We start from the raw sequence: 25,675 nt of genomic DNA on the forward strand, positions 1-25,675 counted from the left end.
TGGTCCAGTGTATTGTAAGGTTTCACCTTCCTGATATCCGACATGTAGTGGGAATGGGAGACCGCAGAGCCTTTCATCTCTGTCTCTTAAACCAAGTCCAGTGCTGTAAAAATCAAACATACAATTATGAATGTTAGAGAATTTAAACTTGCAGAAAAATGGAAGATGATCTGTCATTGTTTTTTTACCAATCATTTTTGTGCAAATTGATTATCTGCAGAAAGTTTATATTTTTGCTTTAGTCTGTCATGCATGCTGTGGTTACTAGAAGGGGCAGTCATCAAGGTCAGATTTACCATAAATACCCAGCACCCTGGCTGAAGTCGGGGGGGTCAGTCTCAACGCGGAGCGCTGCAGAAGTTACCCAAAATGGCTTCTCCGCTCCGAGCCCTGGCTGTGAGCACCCGCCCTCCCGCCATGTCGTGGAGGGGCCGGGGCGGTCTGGGGTTTGCAGCCCACGTCCCTGCTGGCACAGCAGGCGTCACAGCGGGCATGTGGCCGGGGAAAATGAAATTCAGAGCATCTTGACAGTGTTTCATGTTCTTCAAATGCCTTTTCAGTCGGTCCTTTGGGTTGGAGGGTGCGAGCGCTTCCGCTGACCCGGCTTGGTGCGGCTGTCTGTGGCCAAGACAAAATGGCGCCTTGTGAAAGGGCGTTTTGAATGGCGTGTCCGGTAGAGCAGGGCGGCTCCCAGCGACCCCCGGCAGACTGACCATCCCTCTCCCCTGTCTCGTAGGTCTCGCATCCGCCGGGAGCTGTTCATCGAGGAGATCCAAGCCGGGAGCCAGAGCCAGGCTGGGTCGAGCGACTCTCCTTCCGCCAGAAGCAGCAGGGCCGCTCACGGCTCCGAGGGAGACAGCTGCGATGGCGTGGACGCGGAAGGCCCCCCTGAAGGGAAGCCGAGTGGCCCGGAGGCGGATGAGTACAGCAATGCAACCACAAAGTCTCAGGGAGGGCCAGCGGAGTCGGCTTTCGAAGCAGGGGAAGAGGCACTGCGAGGCGCCAGGTCTGCGGAGAAAGCGGAGCCGTTCCAGGCGGAGAGCCTGGAGGACACCGACGACGAGGGCAGGCTCAGAGCACCGCGCCAGAGCTCTCCGCCGCCATCGCAGCGCCCGGGAGACGCTCTGGAGACACTGCCAAACTCTGCCACGGAAGGGGATGCCTCTACCTCAGCTGCCTCCACCTCAGTCCTTACAGGGGAGAGCTCCTACAAGTCAAAAGAAAGTTCAGAGAAAATTTCCAGCGTGCCAAGTACAAGCTCGACGCCGGCCACAGGCTCGCAGAAAGCCAACTCTCTTCAGAGCTTGTTCGGCTTCTCCGAGGCGGCGAGCTCCAGGAACACACGAGACAGCTCCTTGAGGAAAAAGAAAGCGGCAAACTTGAACAACATCATCCACCGCCTGGAGAAGGCCGCGAGTCGAGAAGAGGCCGTCGAGTGGGAGTTTTGAGATTAAACTCGCCCAACTCTGGAGAGCTGGGGAGTGAAACTGGACCGCTACTGGTTTTATTGTGTTGCGCACTTAACCGCCCTGCGGGCCACAGGGCAAAAACGCCATAGGCCAAGGTGCATATAGAAAACAAAAAGGAGCGTTAAGCCCAATTTATGTTTGTGTTTTCAAGGAAGAAAACTGAAATGTGTAGTCAAGCTTTTTTGTACCCTGAAGTGTTTTTATTATTGCCCTAAGTGATTTCCACAGTTTCTGGAATAACTCATACAGCTTTGCCTTGTGCCCTCCTCTTTGGTGTGGGCTTTAAAAAAAGAAAAACAGAAAAAAAAAAAAAAAAAGAAAAAAATCAAACCCACATATTAAAAGGGGGCTTTTTATCTGCCATCTAATGGCTACAGAGCGATAATACACTATTATCTTCTTAAACCAGGAAAAAAGGGGAGATTTTTCAGAAAAAAAAGAAAAAAAAAAAGAAAGTTTTTTGTAGCTGTTCAGTTGCCACTAAGAGATTGCACAGTCAACCGACTCTAAACACACTAGTTTGGATTCCTACATATTTTCAAGAAAAGAAAAGAATCTTGTTCTTTGAAACTTTGAATTAAAAAAAAAAAACACATTTACTCCACATATTTTTTAACAAAACAAAAAAAAGTCACATCAGGAAAATATCTTAATTTGTGGTAGCTGACTTAGTGTTTTCTTGTAAGTGAAATAGAATATTGACACGTAGTGCACATTGTTTCATAGCTTTAACTGATTCTGGTCTTTTGCAGACCAGAATTTGTTTAATACACTCCATTTTAGGCCAAATCAGGACAAAAAAAAAAAAATCTGAATCTAGGTATTTTATAATCTGCTTTTTAACCTCTAACCACAGAGCACGCTGATCAGACCTCATATCTAGGAGGTTTAGGAGACAACTTAGAAACAGCATGTACTTGATCATTTCACTTGGTTCGTAGTGTACAGGATTTCCTTTCCGTAAAGACAGATCGCTCGGAAAATGTTGGCCAGTAACATTTCAGCCTGCTACTTGGGGGACGTATTCCGTAACCCGAAATATTCAGCTTACGTGGAATCGAGTAAAGCGTAGTTCACGTGTACGATTGCTGTCACACACCACTAAGAGGGGACTGGAGCTGCCTCCAACGGAGACCTTTTCCTGCTGTTGGTGGCCATTTACTGACGCTCTTCCCACCACAAGCACTGATTTTAAATACGTTTTAGTTGTGGGAAGCTTATTTTTGCGTGGATAAAGAGTACATGGCAATGACCAGACGGGCTCTTACCGGGACGGAAAGAGCCCAAACTCCAAACCAAAACATTCATGCTCTCGAGTCCCAGTCTAGACCATTCTGCCCTGCAGAAATACAGCCTTTTTCCATTATTTTATGCACAGGTTAGGGCTGATCCAAGTACAAATCAAATTCTAACTTGTCTCTAACTCCTCCTGTTGTCTATATGTATATGCGTGAGCATAGAGGTGGGTGGAAGGATGTGTGTGCGTGAGTGTGTGCGTGCAATTTTATACGTCTGTGTATTTTCTTACGTACTTGTGCACACATAGAGTGCATTACTGCCACCTTTTTTCAATAAGCTGTTTTATCAGTTATGGCTTCTACAAGTTTGCTAATTTAGACTCCTTTATTGCCATATCTTTAAAACTAACAATAGATGATTTCGGAATATATATATATATATAAATATATATATATATAATTTTTTTTTGCTTATTTATAGGTGCTGTATTTTATTATCTGATTGTTAGGAAGGGATGAAAGGGGGCAAATATTCTTTAGAGGGATAGACTGCCGGCAGTATTGGGTATAATTTACAAGATGTAGTTGTCATACTGTATATTATTGATTGAAGACTTTTTGACCGTATTGTGTATCATTGAACTTTTGTCTTAGGTCAGCATCTTTTTGATGACACTTTAATGGTGCATTCATTACTTCTTAAGTTTAATTAATATTACTTTTCTGATTTTGGGGGAGGGAGGGATGGGGAGAGGAGTTCCGACTTTAAAGGTATGTTCCCAATATTACACCTCAGTGTGCTTGTATTAATTCATTAGTAGGATTTTTGACTGTAAGATGTGAAACCACATTTCTTGCATGATGTTTTAGAACTTACGTATTTCATTTACAGTCTCTTAACACGCAACAGCAGCACTTAGCGCAAGTTTTCACAAATTAAGAATCAGTACACTAAAAATCAATCCTTTTCATGATTAAGAAAAGAAGGCTCTAGGAGGCTGAAAGGCAGGGATTTGTTTCCTATTTTTACTGCTAGCTGTTTCAGGATACCTCCTTGGGTAACTGGGGACTTGTGATGCAAAACTAAAATTGAGAAACAGAGAGAGCAACTGCCCCTTTCTGTGGTGAGCTGAGGAGACAGTTTGTGATCACAGGCTCCAGTATGTGACAGCACGTGCTGGAAGCGGGTCCGGCTTCTCAGCTGGAGTGCAGTTAATCTGTGGGAACGGCCAGCGAGGGAAATAGCGTGGTGAAGCAAAGTGTTACCTCTCTGTATCTGTACGATGTCCTGGTTTGTCTTACAAAGCACAGCTCCATCAATAAATGCACGTCCTGGTAAAAATACACATACCTTAATGCAAGTCATAACGAGATGCGTCTTCGGCCAAGAAGCAAAGCTGCTGACTAGAAGACGCAGATATTTTCTTATGTTCTTTTTTTTTTTTTCCTTGGATGTTGTTTGGTTCAGGTTGGGTTTTTTATTGATTCTAGGCAATACATTTGCCAGTCTGTTTCTGCTGTCCTTGTCTGCTGGTTTGAGATCCAGGTGCTTGATGCAGTCAAGTGGTTACTCTTGGCTTTCTCGATAGTGAGGGTTTTTCTGTTTGACAATTACTTTATTTTTTTTTTTATTAATATTCCCAAAACTGTTCTTGTGCCTGTGTCTATATGATTGCATTCCATGATGCTTACGGAGAGCTCTTGCTGCATTAGACAACAGCAGAACTGTATTCATAGGTTGAACCTGAATGCAGCACTTAAGGTCAATCTCTCTTCTTAATAAGCAATACGTAAGTGCCTTGAAACTTAGATCTTTTTTTTTTCCTGTTTATTTTTGGTTTGCTTTTCAGGTTTCCACTAGTTCTTTAGGATTCTTTAGCGTCTGCCCAGTTTTTAATGCTGTAATGATTTTTAAAAAACATATCTGTAGCTTGCCCTAGAGGAAGTCTTTCTTTTATAACACTAACTGTTAATTCTAAGCTCCATTATTACATTTGAATCATGTAATTGTGCTGGATAAAGACAGCATTCATAAGTCAGAAGTCACTCCATCCTGCCAAGGGTTGTCATTGGTATCTATTATCAAATTAATCAAATAAAATGCTGTCAGTATTTCCTATATTTTTGGCACTTTATTAATGGCTTAGCTCCTTTTGCTGTTTAATGATCTGCGCTGAATGTGGATTAGCCTGCTGAGATGCAGTTGGGGTGAGCTGGGCCGTCCTGCAGGGAGTCACTTTGGGTTCCTTAGTGACCCCGTTATTTAAGGGCACGGGCAGACGAACACCCTCGGATCAAGCTCATAGAGTTTAAGTGATGTTCCCAGCTGTTTTTTCCCAATTTTTAGCCAAGGTCACAGCTGCTTTTCTGTTTCGGTGGAAAGTAAAATGGATTAGCTTGAACTACTGCTGAGATTCTCTTGTTGGAGATGAGTTACCTACTGGCTTTCCAAACTGGCAGAGACCTCCCTGGTTTAGAGACTGAACTTCAGCAACACTGCAAGATTTTAGCTATATTTCTGATCAAGTGCGGCATTTGAAAGGAACACTTCTAGGAAAATGTGTATTGGAATAACTTTTTTTTTACTTCATTAAAAGTAAAGGATAAAAAGTTTGATGAGAAGAAATGCCAAAGAGTAGCACGGTGGCTTTTTCCCCTCTTGGGTCACTGATTGTGCGGGGAGGGAAAAGGCGTTCTTGAGGCACAGGTGACACGGGGCTGCTCTTGCGGGGCCGTCGTTTTATAGAGTGCAGAGCATGGCAACAGAGCCCTCGCTGGTGGCGTTTCTTTTCCTGATGGGTAAAAGCACAGGTAGTTTTCAGAAAATCTGAAATGCCCGAGTCTCTTTTTTGACCTGAGGTTCTTTTAAAGAGTTTTTATTTTCTCTTTCTGTTCCCAGTTCCATGCTCTTACTAAAGCTGTGGATGAGGGGCTCAAGCTATTTCAATAGCAATACCTTTATTCTGCAGTTAAAATTCTTGGGTTTTCTCTCTGGATGGGTAGGGAAGGAAAAAAGTGTAACACTTTGCTAAAAGCAAGGGAGGAGTATCGCTTGGCAGAGGGGTCATGCAATATGATTGTCGATATGCTTCCATTTTTGAGGATACAGGTTTCAGACATCAGAATTGCACGTTTATCGGCAGAAATGCATTTGATTACAGTTGTTGTGGATGCCATCAAATTTGACCATTTTATTTATTCGTCTGTAAAAGGCCCGTAAATAGAGCCACTCTTTAAAGCAACCTGGATCAGTGCACTCTGCCCGTAGCATGAATTAGTGAGTCCTTTAGTAGTAAACTCCTTGCTGTAATAGGAAAGAGCTAGCTTACAGTTTAAAAGAAAAAAATTTATGTGCCTTTCTCATTAGGTGAAAGATCTTTGCATTATTTTTGTGTAACTTGTTCGTCTGGAATGGTGTAGAGAAGGGGGTTCATGAACGTGGCAGAATTCTATGCAATATTCTCTGATCCAATTACTTAAAAGCTGTTATTTTTCATTCCTTTAATGGGAGAAATAGTAAGTTAGAGAAGTGCATCATTCTGGTGGTATTTCGAACTGCAGAGCTGATAGATTCTCATAAAATAGGATTGAGGGAAAATAATGTAATGAAAGAATGGAAAATGCTAACAGTGATTGCAGTCCCCACTAGGACAGCTGCAGTCAGAAGTCTGTCATTTTCCATCTTAAAATTGTTAATTTCAAATATTCGTAAAACTTACATGAAATAAAAATCATCCTGGAAAAACAGGGCAGGTTAGAAACAGGAAAAAAAAATAAGAAACATTTTGACCATGTATAAATTACGAGAATACACCAAAAAAAGTAGTTGGTTTTGGACACTTCTTTGCACTTATATCCAAAATAGTTTATTTAAACGGAAATGTCGCAGTAATCTGGACTAGTGCCTTCAGCCAGGTTGCAAGGAGATCAGTAACCTTAGCAATCTGTTGCAAACAGAAAGTAAGGTGGTGGCATTTTTACCATGCAGACGGAGGGCACTATTTTTGCTTCATTTGTGGCTCTTTCTAGCAAGGGAGTTTCTTGAATTATCTCTTCCCTCTTCTCCACCCCGTGTACGTGTCCTAGGGTATTGTCTGGCTGAAAGCCGCCGTGTGTGGCTGAGCTGTGAGCGTTCCTTGAAGACTATCAGAAACACGGGAGGAGAAGACAAGTTGGTTCTTAGGTGGGGGCCGGATTTATCGTCCACTAAAACCAAACTGAGACTTTGCCGTGAGCGAGTGGCAGCCTGGGCCCTGCTGAGACAAGCTGCTGATGGCCTCATACTCTGAAATTTAACTCACGCCGATAAAAGAGCTGCAGAGCAGCGTTCGGTTCACTCACCCGTCAGCCTGCTGCTTTCCCTTGCACTTTCTGTTGCCCCACTGTTCGAACATCGTTTTCTTCCTTTGTGTTGCATATACAATCAACTTTTTTAAAAAAGAATCTTAGAATTCTGTGCAAATGAAAGATTTTTTTCCCAGCAGTTTAAATTTTGCCGAAGAGTTTTAAATTGCGAGGAGAATCACTGGCATGGAAAGCACAAGATCTGAATTTCCTTTCTGGCTTAACCTTTGTAGTTTGAAAAGTGACTTACCAGTCCCTGTCTCCTTCACATACGTGTTTGAGCTCTCAAATGTAGAAATATTATTTCACTGATTTGTTCTTTCCTCCCCAGCCCTTTTATGGGATATATTGACTATGTCATTTGTAAAATATAGTTAATAATGAACTTTATAGCAAGAAAGGTCCTTTATGATGTGCCTAGGGAATGATTTTTCCTACATGACCAGGTCATGTACTACACCCTACCCTATTAATGTGCAAGGATAAAAAGTTTTTTTGCTCTGAAGGTGAAATTTATCCTTTTGGAGAAGGTTAGCGTTAGGCCTGTGCACTTAAGTTTTCAAAAAGCCTTAAAAATAGGTGTGTCAGTGGTGCCATCTCTCTCCTCAGGGAAGATTTCCCCCCCAGCCAAGTGGTGCTGTGGAGTATTTAATGCAAGTTATTAGTTCTAAGGTCATTTTCCAGTTGAAGAAAGCCACTCATTGAACTTTCATCACTGATGAAATGTGTGGTGCCTCCTCCCGGCATCCTCTGGTACAGTCAGGGTTGGGTGGAGGCATCACACCCGCTTTTCCCGAAACCCGGGCACTCCGTGGCAAACCCAAAGTTCTCGGCTGTCTGTGGAGTCTGCGTTTCTGCAATTGTTTCGTGAATGGAAAAAACCTGACCTGATTCCCGGGCTTGATTTCCATTGCTATTCGCAAGCATGTTCTGGCACTAGAGCGTACTAAAAGGAAAAGCCTCCTTTTAAAAAATTAATAAAATTACTGTATTTTTCCCTGTCCAGCTGTTCTGTGAAGGACAACTGCTGCCATTTTTCAAGTTTGCTTTGCTCACACTGACATTTTGCCACAGTTGTGTAGATTTCTTATTATTAAAACTGTTGGTTTCGTGATATTATTTCAGTTTCTTTATATTTTGAAGCAGCCAAGTGCAGAGAATGACTGAATTCTTAACTGTAACGGAATAGCACAGGAAACAGTACAGCAGAAGTTAAATGCCTGAAGTCCCCATGACATCATGTCTTTGACTTTTCTTTTGTATTTTAGAGATATTTGTACTACGTAGTGCAATCTTCATCCAAAGATCCTTGGAAATGGAGAGTCATGCCAGGAATTTTCTGCGGTTACGGTGGCATACCTGCTTTTGCATCGTTACTCTGTAATTCTGTGGTAATGTTCGTAACAGCGCAGTCTCTCTGTGGGTAGCAAGAACAGAGGCGTCAAGTCGCGTTACCCTCTTCTGTCTATGCGGGTAATTAATATTCATTTTTAGGAGTTGTGAAATGTGTATATGTACATGATTGCAGTATGGAAAAGCCCCTCTGTGTATGTAGTATTTACATGCTTGCTCTTAACAGTGTGGTAGAATTGATACAGCCGAATCTGGGAAATTATCTAGGGTGTGGCCGAGTGAGGGCTTAAAACCAATATGTATTTTAATGCGTAGAGGATGCCATCTTCCCACTTGTCAGTAAGTTCCCTGTTGTAAAGAGGGGATTAGCCGTCTGAGAGGTCGGATTGTTGGAGATACAGAGGTTTAGCTAACAAGGAGGGGTAAGATCATGTTCAGAATACATAAAAATAAGTCCAAGGGTCTGAGATGTCCGAAAGCCAGGTGATCTGAAGGCAGGGCCAGGCCTCATCTGCTGCACCCTCTGCCAGTGGGGCTGTCCGTCTGGCTTTGCTACAGCCCGCAGGAGGTTCGTACGCCCGATGTTTGCACGTCGGAGATGTGCTCTCCTATAGCTGCGTACAGCGGGAAGGCGAACAGTAGAGACGTTTGCAACATATTTAGAACAATCACAAAAACAGCCGATCAGTAAATTAAGACAAGTATCAAATTAAAGCACGCGGTTTATTCTTGCGCTCCCTAGGCTGAAAATTCAAGTATTCTTAGGAATGAGATAGAAATTCTCTGTTCTGCAGTTCTTCTCAGAAGGCGAGCATCTGTTTTCAGGAGAAGTAGAAGAACTTGGCACTTGACTTGCTCTGAAGTACAATCCATGTAACTACAAAAAATATTTTCTACAATCAGTCTTTCTATCAGACTTCTCTGGATTTTGTTAGCTTACATTAGACCCTGAGTGCTGTTCTGAGATATTGTTTGTGTGTGGGTAAATTATTACTAGCTTTAAAAGTGTTTCCAAAGCACCTAGTTACCTCTGGATGCTCGTACAGGCTCTACAGGGAGTACTTCAGCATCTAGTTTGTGAAGGAGGCGTGCGGGGAATAAGCAAGGTCACATCTGTATTGTACTTTCTTTTTGCTTGGTCAGGGCTTCCGTTTCCTTCTCCCCTCCTCTTAGAGAGATGGAGATCATGGATTGGGTTTTTTTTCTGTGGGGGAAAGAGCTTAGTTTAGCCTAAAATTGTTTTTGTTTAGTAGGCGTGTCATCAAAATCCTGTACATTACCACATTTCCTGTTAAGTTTTTAGGTTTTGCTACTTTCCTAAAATCTACTATTTAACAAACTTTCTGTATTTGGAAAGCTATGTGCCTTATTTCCGAATCTCTTCATGGAGAGTAATCTAAAGCACAGTGATCTAGACTGCAGCATTCACAGCCGCTTTTCCTTTGGGCGGGGGGAAGCAAACACTGATCGAGGAGCATTTCAGTGGCCCGGCGTGAGTTGCCCCTTTGCTAACGAGCACTTCAGACACTGTGCGTTGAATCTTTGTGCAATAGAAATTCTCGTTCTGCGTTCGGAGGTTCGTGTCCCAGCTGCCTAACGCAGGCGAGCACGAGTTCTAGTTCAGGAGAATTCAGGTTCGGGGGGGGGGGGGGGGGGGGGGGGAATCCTCCCTCTGGGTTGGCTCCAGCAGCACGGTGGGGTCTCGGGGCAGAAGGTCCGCCATCGCCCGGCAGCGTTCATGCTCGTAAGGCTCAGTCTCACCCGGCGTTCTCGTAAGTTGTCAGCATTCAAGAAAACCTCGTGGACTTCAGTCACCGCTATCTGCGACCGTGTCCTTTTGTGCCATCAGTACGGGCTGTCTTCACCTCCGCGCCCAGAGCCGTGCCGTCGCTGGGTGGCGAGGCGCTGTAAAGTCATTGCAGTCTTCGTTCGGTTTGCTAACGAACACGCTCTCACCCACCGGCTTCCTCAGCCCTTACCAGCGCTTGTGTTCTTATTTTCCAAGCTTGCTCTCTCTATAGCATCATGAGGTGAAATATATAAAGGTGGTTTGTAATTAGGGAAACAATCTAATATTTCCTATTTATGAGATTAATTTTAACAGTTTCTTTTCTGAGGTTTGTTTTTGTTTGATAGAAACACAACGGGAGTATGCATATCCCCTAAACGGACAGTGGAGAAAGTCTGGGCTGTCCGAGCGATGGAGCAGGGCGGTGTCACTTGTCGTAGTATCCATATCGTTGTGCCCCTGTTGTGTTTTCTAGAGCAATCTTTTTTTTTTTGTAAAAAAAAGTATTTTATCTAAATGCCTAATAAATAATATTATTTAAATAGTTTTAAAATAATCTAGGACTGAGAATCAAAAGCCTCAGTTGTGAGAGAAGAGACTTAAAATATACAGAGAGAGAAAATACCCTTAGCCTCCTAGAGCCTCTACAGAGAATGTGATGAGGATGCAGGGCCCCTTTGTCGGAGCACATTGCCATTGACTCAGAGTGTTAATTTGAAACGAGAGACTGGTTTCCTGTGATGTTCATCTTTGTTGGCATATGTTTCCATTTCTGAATTCAGAGCTGATTTTCTTCTCATTCAAAGTTGGTCAAAGAAAAAAGAAAAATGAAAAAAAATCACCTTATGCAGCAGCAACTTTTCCTGGTGTGAACTCTGGAAATACACGTTGTGGATTGAGCTTTGTCGCAGAGGAGTTGTTTAGTTTTCTTGCAGTGTCGAAATACGTTCAGACAGGCTTTCCCTGGCTAGGTAACGCTTCGCGAGCGAGCGAGCGAAAAGCCGCCGAAGCCAACCTGAAAAGCATCGCGCTAGAAAATTCCCCGTGCCCGTGGCGGGGGAGCGTGTGTCTGCACGAGGGACGACGCAAAGGGCCGCTGGCCAGCGCCGACCCAGCCGGCCCCGCAAGAAAACCTGGCGGTGGGCAAAGGTGGAAGGTGCTGAGCTAGTTACAGGGCACATCACCACTTCTGTGGATTTGGAAGCAGATTTGCACTTTGCCTTTCGAGGGTGTCCCACTAAAAACCATCAGATGAATTTCCCACGTGAGGTTCTTTCCTTCTGGCGTAGTCTGAGAGGAGAAAAAGATAAAACAAGAGAGACAGAAGAGCCCTACGGTAACTGTTGGATAACCTCTGCCAAACAAGAAAGGTTGTTCCTGTCAGAATACTCTATGCATTTCTGTGTCGAAAAGCGTTTTCTACCCTTCCTTTTCCGAAGGCGGGCACTGCGCGCCCCGCTCGCTGGAAACGCTGCGAGAATGTCAAACCTACCAATTTGGACGTTGATTCCAAAGCAGATGGGAGGCTGGCTCGGGGGGGGAGGAGGGGGGGGGGGTCTTTTTTTTTTTTTTTTTTTTTAAATTGTTTCCCTCACATCCCTTTTCATTTTTGTGTTAAAAAATTAACTATTTGCATTTGTGCAATAACTACTTGCCATGATAATGGGCAGACCTTTGAAATGCCCCGACTACTAACACAGCACAAGATGAACTCAAACAGAAAGTGGTGTACTTTTTCCTGAGAACTTTTTTTTTTTAATAATAAGCTCAGTTTTTACCCCAGTGTATTGTGGTGTCTTACATTTTTAGCAGTATTTTATATTTTTTCTGTAACGCACTAAGTCTTAGATGTTTTTAGAGCTTGTTTGTTATATTCACAATCACAGATTTAAAAAAAAAAAAAAAATCCTCACAAAGACCCAATTGACCAAAAAAAAAAGTGTCTTTTTTTTTTTTATTTTTTGTACAAGTAGCTTTGAGAAGCCCACGTTGTGTTGCTGTGACTCATCTTTTGTAACATTTTATTTCTTGGTATTTGTTTAAACATAAGAGTAAGAGTTTATATGGCTGGCAGCAGCAGGGCGGCGCTCCCTCGTCAGCAGAATGGCATTGTTTCTTCTGTCTTTGTTCGGTTAGCCATATAATGTTTGTTCTCAGCACTGTACAACGGTCCCTATATGATATGGAGAAGCAATATCACTGTATGAAACTCACACGATGTATTATTATTATTATTATTCACTAGCACCCTAGGTGTGATAATTGAAGTAAATATCTTTTATACAAACACAAGCACGCGTGGGCTGTCGTTATTAAGGTGAGACCTGAGTCCAAGCAGCAAACATTTACATTGGTGGTTCTGACTGTGGCAGTGGTGGCCCCGGGGAAGAGCAGGGCTGGGCTTGGTGGGGATTTCTGTTGGTCCAGGGGAGGAAATTTTACTTGTTGTGTGTCCGTTTCTGGGGACGAGGGATGTCTCTGATCCCTCGAATACTGAAGTGTTGGCTTCCCAAACTGTATTCTTTCTTCAGTGAAATTCAGGTGTGTTGATTCCTGCCGCAGTCGGTGGGAGGCGGATGCCCGGCTTCGCGGACAGAAAAGATGTATTTGGGGTCTGAGACTGCAAGGGGGATTGTTCGGAGCACTGTAGTGATGCATTAGCCAATTTTAAAGAATTGGAGACGTCTGAGGTCAGAATTGCTTTACATTGAAAAATGAAAATGTAAAAAAACTTGCCAGATATTTGACTCGATGTTTATTTTTACAGATACTTTATATAAATTCCTCTTCTAGTGCCTTATGAGATGTTCCTGTAACTACAGTCAGTATTTACAGAGTCTAGAATTTTGAGTTTGGTAAGGAACAGATGTTTTAATCCAGCAGTGGAATTCTGTTTTAAAACTAGTAGAATAAAGTTCTAGCTTGGTGGCTCTGGGTTTCAGGTAGAGGGTCTGTGTGCGCGGACTCGCATGCTCTGTTTTACCTGGCGTGCTCCTGTCTGGTTTTTGGGCTGTGAACTGGAGGTTATTCTGAGGTACCTACATTCATTTACATCGTCTCCTGCAGTACATATTGTATGTATTTTTGCTACCAGGCTGTGAGCTCATGCGTTGTGTGCCTCCTCGTAGGCTGAATTGCTTGTTGAATAGGGTGTGTTCGGCGTGGCACGAGGCGTTTTGGAGGGCTGGGATGAAAATTTGCTGTAGTTCTGTCCCAGGAAGCAGGGAGCCGGGCTGGGCTTTCCCCTTCCAGCCGTTGCTGGGATCCATCCAGCATGGCTTCACCCCAGGCAGCATTCGCTCGGTGTCTTTGCCATCTTCAGCTTTGGTTAGTTCTGCAGCAGCGGGTGCAATACTCCTCAAAAGATGTCGAAAATGCTATTTAATGCCTTTGTTTCTTTGTAAATCTATGTTTCTGCTTTTGAAATGTATGTGACAGGTTGTTCCATATGATATAAAGCTCGTAGTTTTAACACTTCTCCCCCCCAACTATTTAATGACTGGTCAAACTGTTGATTGCTATAAATGGCATTATTTTGTATAATATGACCCTAATAATTTTAAGCCTGATACTAAATATCTATGCTTTGAAAGTGCTATGACTCGGGTTGGTTAATTTGTGTATTTATAACCTGCACTTCTCTTTAGTTGTGGTGGTGTTGGCACTGAGCTACTAAAATCACACACATGGTCACGAGCAAAAGATGCAGTGTGCTTGTGAAAGCACAGACCTGGTACAGAAGGAGCTGGAGAGGGTTCATTGTAGCTCATACGTGTACGTCCAGGGCAAAACCAGACTGTCCTCTCAAGCCTCAATCTCCAAAAGTTTATTTTTGGGAAACTAGGAAGGCAACTAAAACCGCAATGATTCATCCCAGAAGTCAGGAGCAGATAATTGTGGTTGTCCATGGAGGCAGTTGGATCTTCTGTGATGGCTTCATCAGTAGCCCTGCAAAAGGATGTTGAAAATCTCCCTTTTCGGAGGAAGTGTGTGTGCTGTGTGTTCCCATAGACCCTTACTGGTCAGCACTGGGCTACACCTGCATGTCACCGCTGTTTTCTGCTGGAGTTAGATGCTGTAGTAAGGGTGAGGTTTTGCCTAGGAAACATTACAGGCATTTGCTGAGTTAATGGGAGAAATCCTTGTTTGTTGTATGCGGAGGTGCAGGAGTAAGTTAGCCCCCGGTGAGCGCCTCGGTGCCACAGGCACTGGCCATGGATGGGCCCGCTCAGGCCCCGCAGTCAGCGAGAGGCAGTTTGTCTTCCAGTGGGAAGGAGGTGTTTTTTCCGGTGGCACCATGTTCCTACCAGGTAAGAACATCTTGTGAGCAGCTGATGACGTGCGTTTGGGCCCCACTTCTTTCCATGTTGAAATGCTTTCGTTTTCTTCTAAGTATTTCTGTTTTAATGGAAGTGGTGAAGAAATTGTGTACTTGCCAACAGAGGGCTTCAGAAAACATGATTTGATTACACTAGAGCGTTTTATTTTCTTTTTGCTCCAAGCTATGGGAAACTGATAAGAAAATTGAAACTGTTTTCTTGAACTCTTCCTAGTTACCCATGTAATTATCTTAGTACCCTTGGAAATAATCCCTTCTTCTATGAAATCTCTGTCCTTACAGGGAGAATTTATTAAGCGGTACTGTGTTGCTTTTCTGGGGGCTGTTTATTTTGGAGTGGCTGGGCCAGGAGGAAAGGAAAGGAGAAATCCTGCAGACCTTCCCGTCCCGGCAGGCCCTCTAAATTCCAGATTCATTGGGGAAAGAAAGGGGGAAAAGGAGGGGAGGGAGTAGAAATTTTGCCTGCAGCTCCTCTGCTGGCAGCTGGTGGAGAAACCCAAGAGAGCAGGGTCGTGAGCTGCTGTAGGGTGGGTGCTCCTCTCGCCACGGTTTGGTAGCTCCTCGTGCTTGTCCCTAAGGCCGCTTTCGCAGACGTCTCTCAGGGCAGTGATAGAAGGGCTGCAGGGGAGCCAGAGAAGGACGCTCATGTAATGAGCATGGCAGCTGGGGTGAAGAGGTCCCCTCCGTGTGCTCCCAACGCTTTGTCGCTTGGGCAGATGAAGTCTCAAATTTCGTCCTCGGGGTGTTGGATGCGATCTGTTTTCTGCTGTCCTTGTTTTTTCTTGTCTTTTTGACAGTACATGAAAGTGAAAATGAGAAGGGTGTTGTTCTTGCTGCCTACACTGGTGCCAGTCCCAGCCCTTGCCATCTAGGACCGCGCATCTTCTGCATACATCCCTGAAAGATATCACTGAAGGTTCTTGATGTCTTCTCCTAGAGGCTCTACGTCTCTAGAGCAGCCTCGTTACTTCATTCTTGGAGCTTTTCTGGGGCTGGTAACTGTGGCTAAAGACTACGTAGATTCTGCTAGGAGCTGCAGGTGGCTTTTAGAGATATCGTCATTCCTTTCTTTTCATCATCTGCTTTCTTTTTTTGCCCTTTTAGAAAGCTTGCAGAAGGTCTGCTCAGAGAATAATCTAGCGGCAGGTACAGAGGTGATAAACAAGCACAGCCTGATTGCTACCCATGAGCAAAGTTGTAGGCTGAGATGATTCCCAGACTAACATAATCCAGGCGTTTTAGCTACTCAGGGCCTCTTGGAGCTGACTGACTTTTCCTCCCTCTCTGTATATTTCCAGAGAGGTTGCTTTAAAATGTCCCAAAAGCCCAGCTCTTGTGTGACTTCTGTAGTGTTGGTGGGATCTCTGGAGCACTTGATCTCCGATATCTTTACTCACTCTGGGGAGATTCTTGGAAGAATATACGCCCTTATGTGAGCTGAGGTGGACCTCAGGACATGGCTCAGCTGGGCTTTTGCACTACAACCTGCTCTTCAGCCTATACCTCTGAACAGTTTTGTGCCACAGAGGACTCTGCTAGATTTGAGAGACAGGGCTCTGATGCCTTGTAGAAAAGAAATGTTAAATCGTTCCCCTCTGCCTTGTCCTGTTTCTCAGCCTACTGACAGCCCACAGCAACGGTGGCTCCAAGGAAAACGCTTTGCATGAACTTAGGACAGATTGAATGACTCCCACGCAGCTCTGGACCGTGCAGAAATGCTGTCCCACTCTAGCAAAAGGTCAAGGCCAAACTAGAACCATTGAGATATACACGCTGAACGGCCTTTGGCAACAGGAAGGATTTTGGCTCAAATCTTTCTTGCTTGGCGTCATCCAGGACTCAATCTGCGGCGTTTGGACAGTGTCCCACTCGCCCCTTCAACTACAAAACGCAGTCAGGTCATCTCCCTTTGATTCTCCTGGAAGGGGAGCAGGACTTTGGGCAATACGGTACTATCTTTTTCAGACTTCCTGAAAAGCTAAATGCCAAGTATTTCAAGAGCCTGAAATTGTGCCTTAATTTATGTATAAACCTGGGAGCTCTGGCATCAGGTAGAAACAGAGGTAAGACTTTGTTGCATGGGGGAGAGATGCCAGAAAGCCTTAGCACTTCTTTCTGCATGGGGAAGAACGACCATTTCAGCTTCTAAGTAACTGTGTCCACAGCAACTTGGTCTTTAACCCGTGTGGCCCAACATGGGGAAGGGTGAACGAGGTGGAAAAATCAAGGGACCCGTGGCAGACCCAGTTTCCTGCTTTTCCTTTGGCTCCCGCTTCCCGCCCTGGCACGCTCAGACCCCAGTATTTGTGTTGAGCGAGTCTCCAGCTTTGTGCCTGGATTTCTCAACCTTCACGTCAAGGTACTCCAAGATGTAGTTATCTTACCATCATCTTCCTTCCAGTCAATAAAATAGTCTTAAAGCCTTTGAAGTTGTGGGTTTCGGTGCACTTCAGTTGACTTCTGAGAGGATAGGTTTTCAAAGAAAGCTCCTAGCATGCCACGTCACTTCTCTGCTTGTTTTCTTATTTTTTTACAATTATGTAAATCCAAGGAAGCCAGGCAGTAATGAAGGGAGATTAAAAAGTTACCATAAGGCAAATCAGGGTGTGAACTTGCAGAGCATCAGCTAATTTGCAGTAAGTGCCCATGTGCGTGCCCTTGCCCTGCAGATCCCTGCAGCAATACCACTTACCTCTCACTTCCTCCGGGCTCAGAGGATGCACATGAGCAGGTACTCCAGCCTCGTGGATGTGTAGCAAGTTACAGCCTATCTCACCCCAAGGTGATTCATTTGTCTGTCTGTATCCTCAGTAATCAAGCCACCATCTTATGGAATGATTGCCTCTCGTTTATTTATGTCTGGCCTTATAACTTCAAACTAAGTTGCTAGTATGTCTTAATTTTCTCCATCTGTGAAAACAGATGCTGTTTATTTTGGATGATTTGCCAGGGGAGTCCGATTGCTGGGGCTTGTTAAAGGAGTCAAAGTTGCTGTTGCTCCATGATAGCGCTGGGCTCGCTGTCTCGCAGAGGCTCCCGGTGAGCCCCTACATCTGCTGGGCTCGGATCTGCCCATGAACGTGCCCGTGGAGCCTGGGGCTCTGGGACTTCGTCCTCCGTGTTCACTACCAGGATTTTAACTTGCCACCTGGGAGGAGTGCGGGACTGACGGTCCTGTCCACAGTGAAAGATGTGTGAGATTTACATGAATCTTTTATTCTCAGTTTAGGATCATTTTGTTTCCTCTCTGCGTGAGACACCTTTGTGTCTCACCGCATTGCCTGTCCACACAGACACTTTTATGTTTTTTCAGAAAGACTCATGCCTTGGCAGGTGCTGTGCTCCTCAGGCAGCGGGGTGGAGGTACATTTAGACCTCCCAGGCCAGACGTATTCTTTACAGCATCCTCTCTGAGCAGAGGCTTTTTCTAATCATTCCGTTTTGGGCAGGAGATGATGCTTTTCAAGAGCCTCACCAATGTTATTCTTCTAAAGCAGAGGAAGTTCCGTCTGAACATGAGGAAGAACTTCTTCCCTCTGAGGGTGACGGAGCACTGGAACAGGCTGCCCAGGGAGGCTGTGGAGTCTCCTTCTCTGGAGATATTCCAGACCGACCTGGACAAGGTCCTGTGCAGCCTGCTCTGGGTGACCCTGCTTCGGCAGGGGGTTGGACTGGGTGACCCACAGAGGTCCCTTCCAACCCCGAACATTCTGTGATTCCTGCTGGATGACCAGTCTTTTGCAAAGTGGTTGGTTCCTTGCAGAGGGCCCAATCCCCCTCCCCACCAACGCTGGGCGTTTCGTCAGGCTGGGTGTTCAGTGACACAGAAAAGATCAGAAGATTTGGTCAGTCATGGAGGGTGTGTGGGAAGAGGCTTGTGGCTGCTCGTCGTCCTGAAAGGTGCTTCTCCTCACACCCAGGCTTCCCTGGGAGGGTCGGGCTGTGGCGGTCGGGTGCTAGCCCAGGCTCAGCGGTTGGCAGCCAAGGGTCAGGGCTTGCACTGGGGACTCACACGTCACCCGTGTTTGTTGCAGGCAGTTTCTGCCAAACTCCTGGGACTTTCTGTCTGCAGAAACTTTTTTTCAATGACCAACGTGTTACTGAGCAGCCAGGCCAGGTGAAAGCTCAGGAATTTAGGATAAGTGTCGTGGGGAATTTGAATTAAGAGAACGCTGAGCAAGAAGGAGAGTTCACCCAGCCAACTGCTGTCTAGGAGCTTCACAAGTGCCCCGTGCGAAACTCTGGAGTTCCGCTCCCATCTGTTCTGCCACCTTCCCCAGGACTCCCAGGAAAGCAGTTTCCAGTAATGCTCTGGTCTCAGCCGCTGGTTTTCTGTGTATCAGGCAGGGGAACAGCAGACCTGCCTGTGCCGAGCAGCGCCGCGGCGAGGCACCAGGCAGGGCAGGTTGCTGCTGCCGCTGCTCGCTTACCCGGTTGCTGAACCTCATCACTTTTTTTCATGAGCGATGGCAATGTCAGGCCCGGTTCCTCCATTGCCTCAAATGTCAGGAACGCTGGAGTCCGAGACTAAAGATACAGGGTTTAAAATCCCGGTTTCCCCAGGTCTTCACTTCCCCTGTCCCATTATCTTCTGCAGTACCTCTCCGTCTTGCGCAGCGTTGGAGGTCTTTGCACATCTGAAGGGTCAGAGCGAGGGCTTTCCAGCACAGCAGCTCAGAGGAGACAAAGGCGGATTTTTCTTCTGCTCGGTCTCGATGCTTGGACTGACCTCCCGTCCTGGGAGAGCCGTCCGCCCGCTGCTGGAGGTGAAGGGTTGCTGGCAGAACAGCGGTGAGCTCGCGGGTGGCCACTGCCCCTTTGGAGAAAAGAAAGTTATGATTAAAAAAGAAAAAAAACCACCAAAAAACAACACTGAAAAGAGGTACGGAAGGGGAGATGAGAGAGAAGCCACATGAATTTTGGTTGCTTTCAGTGTTAGACGTGGTTCCAGTCTTTTGTGTTGTCGTGGATGGTTTGTAGCAGACTGGCTGATGCTGAGGCACTGAAACCCAAGGGAAGGAAGGATGCGGCTTGCTTTAAAATTGGAAGAAGTATTCCTTCGGTGACCCTTTTCTTCTCCTCAGCAAACTCATTCCGTGAGTTTTTCTCAGCTGAAAAAGATCATTTGAAGAGAGAAACTCAGGACCTGGGATCCAGGGCTCGGATCTCCTTCAGCAGTATGCCAAAGCTCAGTGTTGCAGAGGATTCTGGGGCAGGGTGGGAGGCAGAGAAGATGTCCTGCTCCGGCCAGCCCTGCTCCCGGCACGGGGCAGCCCGGGCACGCCGGCCGCAGCGTTGGGCCCTTTGCACGATGATGGGGGCTGCCTGCTGCAGAATCAGGCCCCACAGCCCATGTTTGGCTAGGAATAGCTTCCCCAATTAAATTTTAATGCAATTTAAAGAGACAGCCAATTAAATAATTAACCGTAGGGAAGCGGCTTTCTTCTTTCCAAATCTTGTTAATGCGAATATTTCGCATCAGGCCACCCATGTTTCGGGAGCAGGCAGCGATTCCCGGTTCCCGGCGGCACACTGACCTCCAGAGGGGCTGCGCCTCGACGCAGCAGCCCCCGCCGCTCCCCTGCCTTGCCCTGGGGGCCTGGAAAATGCCAATATTCCGGGGAAAAACCAATAATCCATGCGTTGGGTCTGAAGCGTGTGTCACCTCGCCTTCCCTGCAGGCAGGCTTGGTCCCTGGCGAATAACGGAGGAGCTGCGTTTCTGACAAAAAGGGGGAAAATTTGCTCTGTGGGTGGTGAAGCCCTGGCACAGGTTGCCCAGAGAAGCTGTGGATGCAGTGTCCAAGGCCAGGCTGGACGGGGCTTGGAGCACCCTGGGCTGGAGGGAGATGTCCCTGCCCATGGCAGGGTTTGGAACGAGATGAGCTATAAGGTCCCTTCCAGCCCAAACCATTCCATGAGTCTGTGAAATCTGCGCCGGCAAAGCCCCTGGTTCGTGGGAAAGCAGCGTTGCCTTCAGGCATGGCATGACCCTGGTCGCTGCTGCCCTCAGTCCAGCTCCTGGCCGGGCTCTGCAGGGCATCGAGCCCCGTGCAAGGAACCCCCTCTGCAGCCGGTTTCGGGGTGCGCGGGGCGGCTCTGGAATTGAGCTTTGCACCTCTCGTCTGAAGTCTGCAGCGAGGGCAGGAGGCCCCATGGGCGCAGCAGCTGCCCTCGCTTCTCCCCCAGCGCGGCTGCTTCCCAGGCAGGCTGTGCGCTGCTTGCTCCCTGGCTGTTGATAAATGAGGATCTTTGCCTTCCAGCCATCTGGAATCCAGGGGAATAATTACGACGGGAATTATCAGGGAGGGACCGGAGCAGCTGGGACCTGAGCTTTCACCCACCTGGAAATCCAGGCACACAGGGACGTATCCTGCGTGCCCGCGGCGGAGAGGCTGGCGGTGCGAATCACAGACTCTGAACCTTGCTCTGAGCGTTTTTTCAGCCAGGCAGAGGCCCAGACGTCGTCGCTGGCAATGAGGGAGAACGGTGAAACAAGTAGATTTCTGCTGCAGGACAGGGCTCCTGCTTGCTGACGCTTTGTTTCAGGATGGGTTTGTAAGCGGGGCAAGGAGCTGGTCCTGCGCCTCTCGCTGTAGCTGCGTTTTTGGCCCCGACGCGTCTTCTCCGACGCTTCACATCTGGGCCGGGGTTATACGAGGGGAACGAGCGGCTTTTGTGTTGCTCCTGGAGCATTCCAGCGAGCGCCTGTTGTGGTTTAGGGCGTGGGTTTTACTCTGGGGGGGCAACTGGAAAGAGGGGCTCGCTTGTCAAATATTGGCTGAGCGGGGATGCCGGGGGCTGCACAGCCTCGCCCAGCACATGGGGCAGGATTGGTCCCACCCAGGCCCCTCCTGGGAGATGTTCCCTACCCAGCTCCAGCCCCCCATGCACCATCTGCCCCGTGCATCCCTGCCCCAGCACCCACGGCCGGGGACGTGTTGCCCGGAGCCCACCTCCATCGTACCTTTTCTATGTCACCTGACCCAGGGATCCGTCTGTGGGCTCAGCTCCCCTTACCCCCCTTCAGGCCCCCCACTCTGCCCTGCCAGGATGCTGCCAGGTACCCCCAGGGCACCAAAAGTATTTTCCTGATGCACTTGTAGCAGCCGTGCCGGTGCAAGCAGCTGCCTGCTCACATTGCCTCCGGCGCTGGGACGTGGCGCTGGTCCTGCCCGGGGACGGCTGCCCACCCTGGGGCATCGCCAAGGTGGGCTGCACCCCGGGTCACCTTCGCCTGGGGCAGAGGAGGGATGGCTGGCGTGGTCCCACCTGCTGCTCCCAGAAATAAGGAGAAAATGAGGTTGCTGCCAGAGAGTGGGTTTCAGCTCTCTGGGTGGGGGTTTCTCAGCTTTTCGGTGTCCACTTGGCAAAATCTGGGGTTTGGGGCCAGCCCTGGGTGACGGCCCTGGCTCTGTTTTCCAGTGCGCTGCGCGGAGCTGCAGATCCAGCTGACGGAGGCCGTGTCCACGCTGGCTGGCCAGAAGGAGCTCATCGCCAAGCTGGAGCACGACCTCAGCACCATCCAGGCCCTGTCCGCCATGCATCGCCCAGACGCGGAGGTAACCCCGACCCACAGCGCTCGGCTCCCGGCAGCGGGCAGGGGCCACCCAGAATGTCCCTGGGGGTTGACCCTCCCTGATGGAGGGGCCAACAGCAGGCACGGGAGTTTTTATCACCTCCTCTTTTTTTTTTCTTTCTTTTTCTTTCTCCTTTTTCTTTATTTCTCACGACTCACCCAGCAGAGGGTCACGTCGTGCCCATGCGATGGGATGGTGCTGGCATGGGAGGGGGTTGGCAGTGACATCCAAGGACAGTCCAGCCCTTGCTCCCGGGGAGAGGATGGGGTCTGAGGGTTGAACACCAGCCTCTCCATGTTGTCTCAGCTTTGATCCTTGCAGAGAGCCTGCTTGGCAGCGATGCTTCCCACGAGGCTGCGGGTGCCAGGGCGGTAGCAGGACCCAGGAGGCGTTTGCTCTGACCAGGCACCTTCAGGTGGGTGGGAGATGCTTAATCCCTTCTGCCTCTGCTGCCCAGGGTGCGGCCGTCCCCAGCCTGGAGAAGATCCCTGAGCCCATCAAGGAGGCCACAGCGCTGTTTTACGGTGAGAGGCGGGGGTCGTGCACTGAGGTGCTGGTGGGGGCCGTGCTGGTGCCACGGGCAGGGTGGTGACCTCTCTGGGGATGGTGGCATGAGGATGCTCCTGAGCAGGCGCAGACATCACCTGCTCAGTGCCTCCTTCCTTCCTCAGGGTCGGTGATGGGTTTGCCATGTTTGGCAGTCCTCCGGCTGCTCCCCAGACAGTGCAGCGGGCACGTGCCAGGCACGTCTCCATGCCGAGATGGTGAACCCAGGCTGAACCAAACACCCTGCGCTTTAACTCGTGCTCTTTCCACACCAAACCCCCTCCAGAGCAAGCGAGCGAAACATTTCCTTTGCGTTGGCTCCTGCGCAGAGATCTGCAGGAGAAAATGAATCAAACAAATAATCATGCTTGGCTCCTCTGGAAGACAACCCACTTCCTTACTTCTTTTCCTTTTTTTCTTTTTTGGCTGGGTTTTTTTTGTTGTTGTTTCTTGTTTTGAAAGGTTTTGAAAACACACAATAAATAATATCACAGCAACAGTCCCACCAAGGTAAACAACCTGCAGCCACCCATCCTGTGCTATGAATAGCTCCTCTGTGCAGCTGGTTGAGTCACGGCCTCGGGGACAGGTTTCTCCTTGGCTGTGGATGCCTCTCGCTGCCAGGAAAGCAGGCTGGGGAGGGATGGCTGCAGCCCCCTGGGCACCAACAGAGCCCCATCGTGGGGGGCAGCCACATGGAGACCCGAAAATGGGGGTCCTGGGCACAGCAAGCTGGTGATGGCGTGGCGAGCAGCCCCTGCTTTGCTGGGGTGGCTGAAAGAGGAGAAAATATGAAGTGGGGGTGACTGTTTTGCAAGGAGGGGAAGGGGAGAGGAGAGTGCGTGATTGGAGGGGATGGTTGTGGCACTGGGTCTTTTCTAAAGCTACGGCTGCTGCAGAAGCTATGGGGGAGAGTCTGACAGGGACTGGGAGGGCTGGGGTCATGGGAAGGCAGCCACCGGTTGCTCCAAATAGTGCAATTGGTCTTCCCTGCAGAGTGAACCTGTCCATTCCCAGGATGAGTCCCAGAAAGTGAAAAAAGCATAAAAAGTAGTCCGTGTTGTAATAGCTGTGTGCAGGAGTTTATCTGCCTGGGTGGCCCTGAGGTCCCATGGTGTCAGAGGGAGGACCCTGAGCAAGCCCCACGTGCTCTGGGGTGGATGGTGGGCATCTGCCAGGTCCTGTCTCATGCGAAGCGTTGTCTGCAGGTCACCCGCCATCCCCCGGCACCTCCTTCCCCGAGGGGCAAGTGGACTCGCTCCTCTCCATCATCTCCAGCCAGAGGGAACGCTTCCGGGCCAGGAACCAGGAGCTGGAGGGGGTACGTGGGGCAGGGAGGGCGGCCGGGGGGGGCTGCGGGGTCTCCAGTCTGGAGCTGGTTGCTTTAATGACCTGCGGGGAATCTATCGGCACAACACCAGCAGCGCCGCTGCAAGCAAGAGGAAAATGTATTCTGCTGTTAGCAGGACCAAAGCCTCCTCCAGCCCATCGGTGTTCCTCCAGCCCAAGGACAGGTCCAGACGCCTTGGCCGTCTGGCACAGCATTCGGGGGGGGGCCATATAAAAAGCACACAGGGAAGGGGGTTTGGGGTCAAAACCCAATAGCTCCACAAGTTGAAGTATGGCTCAAAATGACCTCTTCACAGCTAGCAAGTTGGTTTTGCACCTCCCATGGGGGCCAGGTCTCAGCTCAAAGCCCCCCACAGCCACCTTGGCTGCCCTAGCCCATATTCAGCCGTGGAGGGATTGGGTTTGTTAGTGGTTCAGGCCTGGGGTCCCCATTCAGCTGGGATAATTTTAGTTTGGGAGCAGTTTTCATTCAAAGCCAGGGGATTTTAGTTACTGAGAGGGGACTGAACCCCAGCTGGATGCACCAAATGAGCCCCCCTTCTGCCTCCCGCCCAGCGAGACCCTGTCCTCCCCCCGGCCTCGCCACTAATGGCCCCCTTGCTCCCCTGGTGCAGGAGAACCGCATGATGCAGCACACCGTGCATGCCCTGCAGAGCGAGCTGGACAACCTGAGAGCCGACAACATCAAGCTCTACGAGAAGATCAAGTTCCTCCAGAGCTACCCTGGCCGGGTGAGTGGCTGGCTGGCCGTCCGTCCTCCAGCTGGGTTCACACAGACAGACAGACCCCAAAGACAGACCATGACCCTGTGTCTACAAGACAAACGGCGAAATTGCACATTACCCACATGCACCTTGCACAGAAGGTGGAAAACGGGAGCTAATTGGGGTGGAGAAGGGTGCAGTGCTCTGTCTAGAGGAGCAGTTGCCCAGCCCCTCTGCCGGGAAGGTCGTTAGTAACTGTGCTGAGGGGTGTCTGACGGCTTTAATGCCAGAAGCTCAGATTTCCTCCCCGAGAGAGCTGCTACAAACCCCTTTGATGCTCACTGCCGGCAGTGTGGTGCTCCGGCAGGCAAGTCGTTGATGCTCCTGCCCGACCAGGCAGCAAGCAGTTAAACTGGGACCTCCTGCAATAAATCCCTGCAGTCAGAGCCTGAAAAATAAGTCATCCTGTGGTGAATCCTGTGCTCGTTCCCTGCCACCCGGAATTTCTTGTGGCCAGCAGAGAGAGCTGCTCTGTTTCCCACTCTGCTGGGCAGCCAGGGGCTGGCCCCAAAAGAGCAGAAACCAGCCCCCAAACCGTCCCAGTAATCCCAGTAATGCCAGGAGGAGGCTGGGGAGTAGGGTCAGACCTCACTGGTACCAGCTTGGCTTGTGCTGCATCCCTCAGGGCTTCATCCCTGGAAATCCCTGGGGTTTTTGCAAGCAGGTCAGGCTGCTCCCTGGGGAGCGTTCAATTGCAACCACTTCCTCGGTCAGAGCGGGGCTACTGTGACCTCGGGCTTTCCTAATAACTGCAAAAGTGACAATAACCAGGGAGGGGACATCGGTTGGCGGGCCGGCTGTTCGCCCTGCCTGCCCTGCCATCCTGCCCCGAAGCTGCTGCCTTTCGGCACTGGCTGGGCTGAGTCCAGTTTATTGATGGATGTTTTAATAGCGTTTGGGGATG

At 48.5% G+C, this 25,675-nt stretch overlaps 1 protein-coding gene across 4 annotated transcripts in view; it reads left to right on the forward strand.

Annotated features, from left to right (window-relative positions):
- The window catches only part of CUX1 (cut like homeobox 1), a 283,847-nt gene that overhangs the window by 248,546 nt on the left and 9,626 nt on the right, over positions 1 to 25,675 (forward strand). For 3 of the 4 annotated variants that reach the window (XM_075439944.1, XM_075439945.1, XM_075439946.1), the window contains one exon: positions 737 to 10,039. In XM_075439944.1, coding sequence (XP_075296059.1) covers positions 737 to 1,448 — 712 coding nt within the window. In that variant the 3' untranslated portion in view covers positions 1,449 to 10,039. Of the gene's footprint in view, positions 1 to 736; positions 10,040 to 21,956; positions 22,094 to 22,568; positions 22,636 to 23,865; positions 23,979 to 24,621; positions 24,739 to 25,675 lie in introns of those variants that run through there. The other variant, XM_075439947.1, reaches the window with a different exon arrangement.

This window comes from Opisthocomus hoazin, chromosome 20, assembly GCF_030867145.1.
Source record: "Opisthocomus hoazin isolate bOpiHoa1 chromosome 20, bOpiHoa1.hap1, whole genome shotgun sequence".
Taxonomy (NCBI): domain Eukaryota; kingdom Metazoa; phylum Chordata; class Aves; order Opisthocomiformes; family Opisthocomidae; genus Opisthocomus; species Opisthocomus hoazin.